The sequence below is a fragment of the Argiope bruennichi genome, chromosome 3 (genome assembly GCF_947563725.1).
Source record: "Argiope bruennichi chromosome 3, qqArgBrue1.1, whole genome shotgun sequence".
Taxonomy (NCBI): domain Eukaryota; kingdom Metazoa; phylum Arthropoda; class Arachnida; order Araneae; family Araneidae; genus Argiope; species Argiope bruennichi.
Genome location: NC_079153.1, coordinates 50,189,932 through 50,205,433, shown reverse-complemented (window position 1 = coordinate 50,205,433; position 15,502 = coordinate 50,189,932). Strand labels below are relative to the sequence as shown.

General features: G+C 28.5%; 1 protein-coding gene across 1 annotated transcript in view; it reads left to right on the top strand.

The window, feature by feature from the left end:
• The window catches only part of LOC129963823 (nose resistant to fluoxetine protein 6-like), a 46,330-nt gene extending 33,534 nt beyond the window's left edge, over window positions 1–12,796 (top strand). Inside the window, exons 12-15 of the mRNA XM_056078392.1 lie at window positions 5,636–5,756; window positions 9,579–9,765; window positions 9,863–10,005; window positions 12,392–12,796. Coding sequence (XP_055934367.1) covers window positions 5,636–5,756; window positions 9,579–9,765; window positions 9,863–10,005; window positions 12,392–12,640 — 700 coding nt within the window. The 3' untranslated portion in view covers window positions 12,641–12,796. The remainder of the gene's footprint in view (window positions 1–5,635; window positions 5,757–9,578; window positions 9,766–9,862; window positions 10,006–12,391) is intronic.
• The last annotated feature ends 2,706 nt before the right edge of the window (window positions 12,797–15,502 follow it).

Genomic DNA, 15,502 nt, shown 5'->3' with positions numbered 1-15,502 from the left:
GGACGTTAATATAATCAAACCAAAATCAAACCAAACCGGAATTAGTGGTTAAATTAAATTTCAATTAAATCTCTTAAGTAAAATTTGATTTTAATGATTTTTAGGCTATCTTATTTTTTCATACATAGTGCAATATATATAGAACTGGATGCCGCAATGGTTCGGACATTTGGGGGAATGTGGTGCTGTAATTGTGCTTTAAATTTTTCTTTGGTGTGTCTTGAAGTTTCAGGTTATTGAAAGTTTTAAGGTTTAGTGTATTCAGTAATACATATTTTTAAGTACATACTAAGTACACAAAGAGAAAATATTTTAATCGGTAGAAATTTAATTCTCAAGATTTTAATGAATTTCCATATTTCAGACCTGCCTGAGAAATCATTTCTGAAAATATGTCTGTCTATTTGTCATTCTGTCTCCCGGTGAACACAATAACTCAAAAAAAAAAAAAAAAAAAAAAAAAAAAACAGAAAACTTTGAACTATAAGGATGAAATTTATTCTATCATCTGTTCGCCAAATTTGTAGATTTCTATAAAATTTCGTAAGAAAACCTGTCCAAAATTAGGTGCTTTTCCATTAGCCGAGCGCAAGCGAAAACTCGCCAAATAATGTAGAATTTCGCCAAATTTCTTGCAGCCACGTGCTTTGTCATTTGCTTCTCTTGGCGACTTGGCTCGCGTTTGATTCACAATTGGCGACATTTGCGCCCGGCTAACGGAAAAGTACACAAAGTTATTTAATTTGTTTGTCTATCTGAGTGGAAGTGAACACGATAGATACAAAAGCGGGAAATATTAATAAATAAAATTTGGCACATAGTTTTAGCATTTAATACACAAATGTATATTAAAGATGCGTCAGCGAGTGACCTTATATCAGCTTGCATGCATGTAAGCGCGATCCTTAAAAACGCAACATTTTAGATAAATGAAATTCGATATGCAATCGTATTATTAAAATTTATAATTTTATCAAATTTTGATTTTATTCAGTGTAACGACATGGAATGGAATTTAAAAGGCACTCTTAGTTTTCTTTCTTCTGTTATCATATACAAAACACTCAAGTGTGACTTTGTCCCTCTACGGCAAATTCGGTAGAGAGAAGGGCTTTATCTTTCTGTGGTAACTTTTCTGCTTTGTTCCTGTACATGATTTCGAGGGTAAAAAAAACCTTAATGATGGCTCCATGGTCTTGTCCAAGTTCCATAATTTCCATACTGAGAGTAATGCCTTTATTGAAAAGTGAACGATAAATTTTTGAGAAGTACACTTCTGCTGGCCAAAAACCAACAGCTTACGTTAAGAAAATAAGATGTAGTCAAAGAACATTTTCCATTTAACAGATTGTTTCTCAAAATTAACCCTCCTTCAGACATGCACAATGTCCCTGAGATCTTATCCTTATTTTATATTCCTTATCAATTATTGAAGGATTAGCAGCCTCATAGCTATATTTAGGCATAAATCTGATATTAACAAAATTTCGATTTCACTCACCAAAATGGATTTAACGTGCTGAGTGAATTTCATTTGAAACTGTGACCAATTGACAAAAAAAGTGGGAACCACTCAGATTATTGATTTTTTTCATAGTTTTACAATAGGTCATAATAATAGCGATCCTTAGTGATTAAAACGATTTGCAAGAAATCTGGTGCAAGTTTTTTCAACAATGTAAATAATATGATAAATATAAATACATTTTTTGTATGTAATAATACCAAAATAGATATATTTTCGGTTTCTGGAAGGCTTTTTCCGAAACTTTCTTGCATATTTTGTAATAAATGCATTTGTGTGTTGTTCGCGGCATGCATTGGCTAACAACAGTAATAAAAGGTACAAGTGGTATGTGATCTTTGGTTATCTATTTTTCGTAGTGGTTAATACAATTGAGTGCGTTTTTTGGATCTTTTTTATCGATTGATTAAAACCGAAAATTGGATCAGAATTACAATTGTAGTAACAAAATAGCGTTTACACGCATGAAAAAATACAAACCAATGGATGGTCAACCCTTTTAAAGAATTAATTCAAAATTAGATGCACAAGCTGTATATCAAATTTTCATTTACCTAAGTTACTACATTTTTGATTTATTGCCGTCATATACATGCAAAAGAACAAACTAACACTTGACCAATTTTTTGTCTGATTTAGTTCTAAACTTTATACATGTCTGCTTTTTAAGTGTTAAATCCGTGTACCGTATTTTATCTGTTTTGCTCTCTCCGTTTTATAATTGTAATTTTTACTTTTATTCGAACGGCCGGTCTGTCAGATTTCTTCTAAATGGATTTGTACAAAGTTAGACAGAAATATAAAAATTCGAAATAGAGATCATAACCACTTTTTATCCATCTAATCCAGAGAGTTTTTAAATTATTGTGTTCTTAGAAAGTCAGATGTAATTCCAAAAACATGTTTTTTCGGACTCGAGAGGTCTGAAACGTGGAGATTCACTGAAAAATCGATTCTAAATCTGTACTCTTCATATATGAGAAAGTAAAAAGTTAAAGATTAATCTATGGTTAATAAAAAAAGAGAGATTAATAATTATTTAAATAAAATCTTTAACATACATGTCTTTTACAACGGGCTAAAAGTATGAAATTATTTCTCCTAGTCCCATACAGGCGAAATTATTTATTTCTTTTAGTTCGTTTTAAAAAAAGTGGTATATCAATCTTTTTAATTAATCAAAAAGATTATTATTTATTAATTAAAGATAATGACATTATTTTTTAATTAAAATATTTTTATCTTTTGTGCTCGGAATTAAATCGATTTTATACCAACTTCCCGATGAGCTAACAACATGACATGGTGCCATCTGTCGGTAATAAAGGTTTTTAACCGATTGCAAGATTTTAATGAACAGATAAACAAACAGACAGATAAGAAAGCGAATTAATATTGTATTGTCATCCAGTTCTGAACATTATTTAAAGTTTTTAGCTCACAAGGTTATCCATTTAAAAGAGATTACAATAATAGCACCGAAAAGACAAACAGACATAGAAGAAAGTGAATTAATGAAAACTTGTTAGAAAAGGCAGAAAAGCTGAAAAATTTTCATTCTATGCATGTGACGACAGCCAACATAAAATCTGACAAAATTCTATGTTAAGATTCCTAATTATAATAATGAATTATAAATTAAAAATCAGAAAGGAGAAAATAATATGAAAATCTGTTTATTAGTGCACTAACACAGCTGTATTTTAAAAAAGAGGTTTTTAATTAAATTTATTTATTTGATTTATTTCATGTTTGAAAAAAATGGAATTTTGCAGTCTAAATTTATTTTCCATTTTTTCCCTCCCCAATATGTTAGAGCTTGAAATTTTGTATACTACACTTACGGATTCACGTTTATTTTAATATTTTCAGAAATATATTAACAGGTTAATTTAATTAATATTTTATTGAGTAAATTTAATTTGTTAATTTAATTATATTAATTAAATTAGCAAATTAATTATATATCTGATCAAATATTAATTTAATTAATATTTTATGAGATAAAATTAATTACAATTCGATTCCAACAATTAACATCACCTTGAAAAGCATTTCAGAAAAAAAATTTCAATATTTCATAGCATTTATATTTAATAAGATTTTAGTCTCATCAAATGACACCATTCCGAGCTAAAATCATGCTACGATCGCTTCTTTTTTCGTGGCAAGAGTCTGACGGAAAACATGAAATTGAATATGAGGTTCGAAAGTTGTTGAGCGTGATGTCTGGTGACTTAATTTTTGTTGAAAAAAGTTAATCAGTTCTCATGTGCATTTTAATAGCGGTTCCTGTCCTGAATGTCCAGGGTACGTCCCTTAATTATAAATTAAAAGGTTAAATCATTTGTTCTACTTCGGATACTCAAACTTACATTTAAATACTGAAATTTAAATGAAAGTCTAAAAAGTAGAAAGTAATTAAAATAAAACGATTCTACTTTTTAGCAAGTAATAAAAGAATTGATTTTATATAATATAGGCTAATAAAAGATAATAATTAAATCGTTTCGTAAAACGTAGATTAACTTTATGACCGAAATCAGAAGTCAAGTGTTTTTTTTAAACTATGGCATTTGCATAAGCATTGTAATTGTGACACTCGAAAATTGCGAAAAAGAAGCAATAAGGAAACTGAACGCAGCGGAAGTGAAAGAATTTAAAGACGGAAATAATTAATATTCATTGGGTGTAACCTGCTGAATTTTAATTCACTTCCTCGTTGGGAAACTTTCGGAAGATGTTTCGGTTTCATTACTATTAGTAGATTAGTGATTTGAGTTTATTTCTTTCATAAACTATACTACAGATATTAGACAGTAAATATCATTCTTTATTCTCGCAATCTGGGCGTTAAAATATTCCATCAGCAGACGATTAATTTATTCATATCTATTTAGATTACAGAATTTAAAAGATTTAACGTAATATTTTTATTTCTTATTATGCCGTATTTGAAGTATGCTGGGCGAAATATTGCATTTTTATAAATCTCAGAATTCTCGCCAAATAAAAAAGATCACTGGTTGGCAGAATAGCAAAAAAGAGCTTGAAAGATGAAATTTCGCAACCTTCTTCAACCTTGCTCCTTCAAACGTACTTCAACCTTTGCGTAAAATTCGACAATGAGAAATGCCCGTGAATTTGTTTGTAAATACAATAAGTCAATGAACTAACCAGTTATATAAATAAAAATTATTATATGGTGATATATCAATAAAATTGCAGACATGCATTAAATTTTGAATTAAATCTACCATTGGCTTATCTCTCCATCTGCATTATATTTGGATTTATTTATTTGTACGACCCTCCCGATAAATCGCCAAAAAATGGAAACCGTCGTCAACATGTCGATTGGCAATAAGCATTGGCGATCATGGCATAATCTGAAAAATCACCAAGTAAACTTATTATCTCTGCATAAATTGAAAATCACCAAGTAAACCCGGATTGCAGCCATCTTGGTGAAAGCTTAACATTTTATGTATATAATGGAGCTTGTCGATTTCCGTATAATCTGAAAACTGTTAAGCAAAGTAAGGGACTGTCAAAAATAAATATTTTATATTTCATAGATGTGGTCGTGTAGCTCTAAAACAAAGGAAGCTAAATGCATTTCAATTTATGACTTTTACACCAAAGTTTCTAATGAGTGTTAAAGTTTTGACGGAATTGTATATAGATAATTAATTGATAAAGCTCTAAAATTCATTTATTGTACGAAGGAGTTAAAAGGAAAGAAAATATATAAATATATTTTTTTAAATTCAAATATAAAAATCAATTATATACATATAATTAAAATTGCAAATGGGAATTGAAATTGTAGGAATTTTACTATCCTCCACTGCCTCGTATATTTTCAATTAAAATTTGCAGTCAAAAATGATTTTTCATATGTATTTAAAAGATCAAACGGTAAAGACTGTGATGCAAAAAAACCATTTAAATATATCTAAAACATTCTTTCTTGCTGATACTTTGTTAATACTTTACATTAGATGTTTTAGAGTCAAGTGCAGGAAATAAAATGATTTTTAAATGTTATTTTCAATAAAAAAATATCGATTCAATAAATTTAATACTTTTTAATTTTTTTCTTTCTAGATTCAGAAGTCTTGGTTTATGGTATACATATGGTAGCCCAATATCACGTGCTGGACCTTATTTCATAGGCTTTTTCATTGGCTTCTTGATCCTTAAATATCCAGACATAAAAATTCCGAAAGTAAGTAATGCAATTTTATTTTGAAATAATTTTCTCAGTTTACATCAAATAATTTTACTGTTTCTCGGAACAACTGACCTTTAAAAATGTTTATACGAATCTATTTGCATACACGTAATATTTAAGCATCGAATTTACGAATTTGTAGGAGAAGCGTAGCGATGATTTGGAATGTCATATGAATATTTCTTAAGTAAATATACGGTTTATAAATCAGCATTCATCAACAGGACAAAATATTGATAATAATGGAAGCATGATCACGAGGTTCATTCAAAACATCAGGCTTCACATTGAAGCCTGATGTTTTTGAAGATCCTCCATAGTTATGACAACGAAAGTAACCAGGTCTTAAGCGCAATCACCAAGGATATATGAATTCAAAAGCACCGATAAAAAATAATGCAGCAATCAACTAGACCAGTTCATTGAATCCCGATCTACTGATGGCCAAATGCTGTCTCTGAATAGATACAAATGTAATACATAAAATGGGAGTGTGGGGGTTTCATTAAGTATTCTTTGTATTTAAAGTAAATTCGGGAAGACATTCATCGTATTACTTGAACCTCGTAACACTTGTTACAGGAGAATCGGGTAGTTTATATCTGTCAAATGATCAAGCCTCTTATTACCGTTGTGTCTATGCAAGAAATGAAGTATCTCTGGGAAAACACTCGGGAATTTCATAATGATGCAAAGCCATCTACCGCGGCTATTAAGCATTTCCGATCCATAATTGCTACGTATGTTTAATATTTTAGCTATACTCTATCAACTCTTTAAAACTGTTAACTTGATTCTAACACATCTTGTAAATCTTATAAGACTTAAACGAGAGGCATAAGCCACAAGTTCTAAAAAGGCAATTCCTTTTTTCAGAAAAAAATAAGATTCAATATTTTTAATAAAACCATTTTTATTTTATCAAATTCCTATATATATATATTTACATGGATTAAATTTAATTTAGGCTTTATATGATTATATAATTAAAAAAACTTGAAAATATTTTTATCTCGAACAACGGCAAGTATATCAGCTGGTTTCGTTGGAAGTTTTGGTTGAGTTTAACATTAATCTCTTACATATAACTTTAATGAACAAGATGTTATAAATACAAAATATTTTTTCAGAATAAAAATGACGAAAAGTATTAAAACAGAATTAATTACATAGAATGTCATGTGCTCTACTAATTGCTCTATTTATCTCTACTTATGAATAAAAATTAATGTGTCTAGGTAATTTATTTCAAGTTGCTCTTTATTTTTATTTTTTCATATACGAAGTATAGATGGAGTATTGTAATCGTTAAAAAATTCGAGTTCCAAATTTTGACGAATTCCACTCGAATCTTTCCATCCGTCCGTTTGTGAGCATGATAACTTGAAAACACTTTGAATTAGACGGATGAATTTTATGACCAAATTTCGAGAATTTTGTCAAATTTTGGAACGAAATCCATTCAGGGGAAGTATACTTTGTTATTCGAGTACAAATGAGCTCGTTAACTACAAAATGGAAAGATGAAATTCGGTGTATAGAATTAGCATCTAAAATATAAATTTTATAAAATTTTGAACCAAATTGACTGTGTTATCGGCCTGTATTTTCGCATGCATGTAAAGACTCTTAAATACCTGATTTAAATCAATGAAAGTCGGTATGTGATCTTGTGATAACAACTGTAGTTCTGTAGTTTCAATCTTTTGGCAGAAGGTGTCTGAAATACATATTCGTACGACAGATCCATTAAAAATTTAGATTTATACCTAAGGTCTATATTTCATAACTATTGTTCGCCAATGAACTGCAAGGCATTCTCGGCTTCACTCAAGATCCACAGTTTTATGTTGAGGAGAGGGTGAAAAGATCTTAATTGGAGAATATACAGGGATATTTAGGAGTGTTCCCAAAAACTGGTTTCAGTGAATATCCTTTTATTTTCTGATTCTCTATGTAAGTTACGCTGATAATAAGCGCAATCTTTCTTCTTTATAATGGAAAAAAATCATAATAAATATTCGATGAAAAAATAAAAACGTTTTGAATTTCTTGACATCAATAAAATCTTTTGTTTAAAATTCAATAAAATAATATTTTAAAAATTATCAAAATTCAGAAACAAACTACGCGACACATAGATTGATATCATAAAAAAAGATTAAAAAAAATTTTTTTTTAGAATGATGTAAAAATTAGTTTTATACAATAATATTCAGGAACTGTGATGAAAAAAATGTTCAAATCTTGCTTAATTTTCAATTAATTAAAATTATAACAAAATTATTTCAACATTTCCATCCACTCCCAAGTATATTTGTCCTAAAGCTGGTCTTGTAGAGAGCCTACAGACACCATCTCCATTATTATTGATAGAGATTGAGATAGTAAAGAATGAAAATTGTAGTGAAAATTTTTAGGAATTATCATTAAAAAATGTCTAAATCTTATTTAATTTTTAATTAATTAAAATTATACAAAATTATTTCAACATTTCCACCCATTCCTCAATCTCGGAGTTTTAGACGAGTCGATTTGGTTTGTGGAGATCAAGCAGACACAATCTTTGTTATTGGTAAAGATTGAGATAACAAAGAATTTGAATTGTAATGAAAATTTTCACGAGCTATCACGGAAAAAGATCAAATTATTGCTGAATTTTTATTTAAATAAAATTGTAACAATATCATTCTAACATTTCCATTCCTCAGACCCAGCTGTATTTGTCTCAAATTTGGTAATTCGAGGTTAAACGATCTCTCTTGTAGAAAAACAGGCAAATACAATCTCCTTTATTATTAGTAAACACTGAGGTAATAAAAGGTTGCTTGGAAACGAAGTAACCTTTAATTTTGTCACGTTTAAAATGTTGTGCCAACTTGCAATGAAACAGATTTTCCTATTAGATCATGTTTCAAAACGCATCCAACATGACAGTTAGAATTCGTGCCTAAAATAAAGCTAGCGTTTTAAAATAATTTTATGACAAATCAAGGAAAATGTTTATTAACGCCTGTCAGAATGGAATTTACAAAATATATAATGTCACATTTTCCTGGAAATGATTGATGGTAATGATGCTGTGTTTATGCTTTAATTTATGCATATTTAAGTAGCTTCGAAAAGTCCCTAGAAGAGAAATTAGAAATTTCCAACAAGAAAAACCAGGAAGTTTTTAATTTTGGCATTAAAAAACAGCATCTTTTAATTTTCGCATTAAAAAACAGTATGTTCTTAAAAACAGCATCTGATAAACGTGATCATGAAAATAGTAATTAGTTGTATTTTTGTACAAAATTTCCTTATAAAACTTTAATTATATAGGTAAATAACATATTCAACAATTGGACGTAATTTCTATCTTTTTTCATTTATCAGTTTTAAATGAAATATTTTGTAAATTAGCTCAGCCTTTCATGTTCTATAACTTAAAATAACAGAAACCGGGAGTCATTTTTCATGAAATGAAATATATCGATTTCTTATTGAATAATGTAATCTGTCTTGGAATATATATAGTTTTAAAAATATTTTATAACTTAATTTTCATAAAAAGTATACATTTAAATTCCACTTGATATGCACTGTCTGTCATGTGATTGTGATATAAATGGACTCTATTAGAAGTTTTAAAATGAACAATTTTTTACATTTAATGCATCATGTATTATGTGCTTTTGGCTTAAGGAAGCATTTCCCTGATTTACGGAGCAGAGTTGTAAAAACCCACATAAAACAACAACAACAACAACAACAAAAACAATGCAGTGTCTTTTTCTGTATGTCCATGTAATAATGAGTTCTTTATCTTTCTAGAAAATCTTGATATTTGGCTGGTGTTTGGCGATAGTCTCTAGCGGGACAACGATATTCATTATGGCAGCCTGGTTTAATTTACGACCTCCTACTCCACTAGAAGTACTAATGTATGCAACTTTCTACAAAGTTGCCTACACGGCAGGCATCGCTTGGATGATATTTTGCTGTGTAACAGGACATGGAGGTGAGGAAGTTTTGGCGAATCAAATGGACGCCACATTTGGCTGGTATATAAATTACATAAAAATTCGGGATATTTCATAAAAATTTCAATTTTTCAGGTTTTATAAACGAATTTTTATCTTGGAAAGCCTGGGTTCCTTTGAGTAAACTGTCATTCCTCATCTATCTCATTCAGCCCATTTATCAAACACTATTCATCGCAAATTTCAGAATCCCTAATGAATTCACGCATTTACATTTCGTAAGTATTTGTTTTGTTTAATGACTAAATTTCTTTTTCAAGTGTTCTTACAATCAGAAACTCTTGAAATTAAATTTAGTTTTCGTTTTTCGTGTGGCTGCATGCATATAAAACATACTGGAGATTTTTACACTATGGCAGTTTCAAAAATCAAGGGATTTTATTTCATGCTTTAAATATGTATACCTCGTATACATTCATTTATTTTTATTTACACATTTTTTTTTAAATTTCATAATATATCAAATTTACATTAAAATAAAAAAATATTATTTTTCAAATAATAAATTTGGTATTTAAAGATACCAGGCAAATTTGTTAGTGTAAGAAAACTATTATCTGAAATCTTTGAATGCATTAACATTTTACAAATTCTCCACATCTAATATTTGAAGTCTTACTTTTAATTCTTTAAGTGTCCAAGTTCTACCAATGCATGTAAAAATAATTATCCTCATAAAAATATTTCGTATTGTAACTTTAAATTTTTGAAGATAATTGTTAATATAAAAGACCAATACCTGGCAAAAGTAGATATTCTTCGGTGAATGTAAGCAGTTTCGCTTATGTCACCGGAGTTGCTTGATGTATGTCCGAAATATTTGCTATATATTATTAATTTTCACTTACACAGCCAAATGTCGACACTCGGCATTTGTTGATAATGAAAATCGAATAAAAATATTTTTTATATTTAAAGATAAAATTGCAGTCTTCAAAAATATACTTTTCTATTAAAACTAATATAATATATGTGAAAAGAGAAGAAGGTTAAACTACATGTAAATAAATTGTTGAACCAACAACTGTTGAAATCTGATGTGCCCTTTCACAAAGACAAGGATGCCAGCCAATATGAATGAGCCAATTCATATAGCATATACATACTAGTGATGACATTATTACTGGAAGAATAGAAAATTAATTATGTTATCCTCACCATCAGACATTGGTTCATCAGGAAGCAGTTCTTGTTGTATCGAAGACTGGAGGTAAATCTTATTCAAAACTTAAAAGCTAAAATTAAAAAAAAATTTCAAATGAAATGATTATTTTGATTCATGAATTCAAATCATTGCGGTTTCTCTATTCGGTTTCATTTACCATTCTAAATATTACCAAATGCTTGGTGGGTAAAATGAAATTGCTAATACAGCAAGAGAATCATTATTAAACCCTATCTCTATCACTACTAATAATAAAGATAGATATGTGCGTGTTGGCGTTCAACAGACCATAGCCTTAGATTTAATGCTAGATTCATGCCATATAGATAATTTGTCGATGCCATGAAATAAATTCACAAGCATCAGATTTCTTTACAACTCTATGGAGTCCACAATTTTTGTGCGCAGGATTCTGAAAATAAAAATCTGAGCACTCGTTTAGTTCACGTCCTTGCCCAAGATTCCCAGTTTTATGCGGGGGGGGGAGATAACTCCATGATTAGGTAGTATACGAGAAAGTTCTGAAGAGACAGACCATTTCCGCTTCTTTTCCATCAACTGGATCCAAAGTTTGGCTCAGTTTGGCCACCAGATCCCATAAGAAATTTTATTTATCTAAGCTGATTAATGTACTTTGGATAATGAGAATGTGGATTTCTTAGTGATTTTTAAGAAATTTTAACAAGTTTTTAAATTAAAAATTAAGCGGAGCTTCGGTAATTTTCCACAATAACTCCTGAAAATACTAGAGCATAAAAATGAATTTTACATGCTTACATCATTTCAAAAATTGTTTTTTAATAATATCAATTTAATAGTTATGTAAAGTTTACTTCAATTTTGGCAATATACTTTTTTTATCTTTTGACTTATCTTTTACAACGGATAACATTGTTGATTTGAAATTCAAACCTGAATTCACAGTTTCATTGAATATTTAATTGCGTGATTTTCTTTCATTGTTGAAAAATTAAGAAAAAGGATTTTGTTTAGCATCTCTATAGTTTATAAGAAGAATAAATGATGAAGAATTGCGAAATATAGAAAGATAGATTAATCGGTCATGGATGTTTCTAATAGCGCTTTGATACAACTGGACCGTTCATCATTAGAAACTTTCATGCATACAATAACCAGAACTTAAATAAACAAATAAAATGACATAGTTTTAATGTCTGAGTGTTTGATGGAGTCATGGACATGATTATATCCAAACTATTTATTCAAAATTAAATATAACCATTATCTCGGTGAATCTATTAGTCGCTAGATGCGATAAGTATTTAATAAAAGAGAAAGTAAAAAATAGTCACCATTATTGTAACTGAATGGAAAGTTTGTTTTAATATATGTTTTAATAATAGGATTTGTATTAATAATATTTATCTTAAGCATTAATTAAATATGAATAAACGTTTTTTTTTTCCTCTCTCTTTCAGATAACTCAGTTTTTTGGATACCTTTGCATATCGAGTCTGCTTGCGATGATTTTAAATTTATTGGTGGAATCTCCATCTTTGCAGTTGGAAAAAATAATTTTTGAAACGGCAGTAGTAAAAATAGAAAAAAAGGGAATAAAAAATGAAAACGAAATGCTAAATGATATCCCACCAATAACAATGAACGGCAAAAAGGATTCAACAATTGAAACTGGTTTTGAAAACAAATCGTTTGACAGTAAAATATAATTGGTTTTTATTACTTTTGCTTATTTTAAGGAATTTTTCAGTTCATTGATTCTAAAATGATTCGTTATTAAGATTCAATTGATTAATATTTTGAATCGTGAAGAACAGTTTTCTTTCGACAAGTAAGAGAATGAAAAAATAAATAAATAATAAATAGATAAATGAAAAAAGAAAGAAAATAAACGTATACATTATTTTAGAATAAATTTAATACTTATTTATTCTGAATATGAAACTGTTTTTGTTTTTGTTTCTTTTCATTTATAAAAAATAATATTTTGAAAAGACATGGAAACAATTTATATTTCAATACAGGTTGCACTTAGGAAACATAAATTTATATTAACATTCCCTTAAATATTTATTATAGTAAGTGTTATTGAAATAATTAATAAAATTATACTAACAATTTGAATTTAAACAGCCGAATTCAAAAACTGAAATAACGAAAAATTTTAAGATATATATATTTGAGCGTTCAATATTTTCAAAAAATTTTGTTTACAATTTTCAAAGTTGAAACTAAGATACTGTTTAAACTGGATTTGAAACTGTAGGTATTATAAATACTTCAAAATCAAAGCAAGCAATTTGTGCTATTGTCTTAATCAACTGAAAATCGAATATAATTAATATAAACTTTATTAATGTTAAAAGAATTTATCAGGTCTGTGTTATTTAAACGCATATTTAACATCATTTTTAACATATGTTGTAGATCTTTTGTACTATCGACAGTTTTCTTTTGTAAATAAAGCTACGAAAGTGAAACAAGTTTTACTCACTGCAATTGATTTCTATGTTATTTTTTTATTAACTATTTAAAAATATGATTTTCAACTTCCTTCATGATTCAAAAACACAGATTGTTTTTAATAACATGAAAACAGATTATTAAATACGGAAAAAACATAAAAAAAACATAGTGAATAAATTCGATGTGAATTATTATAAAATAAAATGAAAATGTAATATGATGAAATAGAATTCTTTCCCTCTAACCTAGTGCAGTAAATAAAAATAAAAATAAAGATTATTTAAAATGCCGTCACTGCCACATGACGATAGCAGTTATGGTTGTCATCTAAGCACGAATTTTATCATTTAGTACGAATGTGAATGTTTTAAATTTATTTAATTATCTTATATTTTGTTTACTTTTCTTAATCTTTTCTTTTAAAAAACAGAAAAGTACTTTATCATATAGGTTTTGATTCTTAAAAGTCGAAATAAAAATATAATTTTAATACCAAAATGTTTACACTTATTTGTTTATTATGTGCTCCAAGGAAACATATTGTTATCATCAAAAAGCATTCTAGATTTCGACGAATTTTATCTTTTAGACCTCCTTAAATCTGAAAAACACATTATTGCAATTGTCTGTCTGTGAATACGTAACTCAAAAACACTTTGTGTGCGAGAGATGTAACTTAGTTTGTAGTCATAACTCTACATTTTGAGATTTTTATCAAATTTAGACAAAATATAGGAAGTTTTCAGTTTGTTTATCTAGTATGAATGAATATGATAACTTCAGAACAAAGAGGAAGGACACGTCATTTCATTTGCCTATCCGAGTATATATAAACGCGACAACACAAAAAAACCGCTGTAACAATTTAGATACATGAAATTTGGCTTGTCACCTTGTTAATAAAATTGTACTTCTGTATTCAATTTTAGTTTCAATTAATAGAAAAAAAAAAGATTTCAAAAATCATAGTCTGTTTTCTACCCTATACTTAAAGAACAAAATGTTCACGTATGATATTGTGTCTGTCAACATGAGGATTGGAAAAGAGAAATGAATCCTCTGCGAGTGTTTTCATTCTGCATTGCCCAATGTACTTATTTTTCAATCGGACGGAAGGAGGGAGGGACAGAATGCGAGAGAGTTTCAGGGAGATGATTCTTGCTGGTTTCATAAAACCAACAGAGATCATTCATTCAGTTTATTTTTCTTTTTTGTTAGTTTTTAAATAATTTAATAATAATAAATATTATTGTCTTATGTATTAATCTAAATATCTGACTAATACATAAAAACAATTAAGATAAAATTATTTATTATGCAACGAGACAGAAAATTCTTTCTCTCAATTAGTGAATAGAAATGGTCACACCCAACAAGAGCAAGCAAGAAAGACGATTTAAGAAAAGAAACAAGTTTCGATTAGCTGAAATAAAAACATTTTTTATTTTGAAAAAATAAATAAATGGAATTATTATGTCTGAATTTCTTCTCGACTTTACTTCTAAGTGAAACATTACTTTTTCTACGTCCAATATCTGAAGTTCAAATTTTATTCTATATTACAAAAATGAATGAATTAATTGAAACTGAACAAGTAGTAGTGGCGAACAAATTTTGCTCGGTACTAAAGGTATTCAGTAGTTAAGTAAAGAATATTTGTAAAAAGGTTCACGAATATATGCTTTAAAAAAGACCTAATCCCCTTCCCTGCCCACATGAAATTATAACTATGATAAGATCAAAAATTCCTTTTATGGCGTTGGCGAACAATTACGGTATATAGAACTTTGGAGCAAATCTAACAATTGAATCAATCGTTTATTTTGGAGGCCTATTTTTTTCGAGTAAACTCAAACCAAAATTTGGGACAGAATTGTACTTGTAATCACAAGATCATATACCGAATTTCACATATTAAAATCGCAACGTTTATGAGTTATTGCGTCTATACATATGTGAAAGTACAGATTGGCAGATGATCAACCCTTGGAAAAATATACATTTTAAATGATAAACCTATTACCAAAATTTATTTATCAAGCTCTTTATGTTTTATAGGTATCAAGTTCACTTATATTCAAACAGCCAAACATTCTGAACGGATT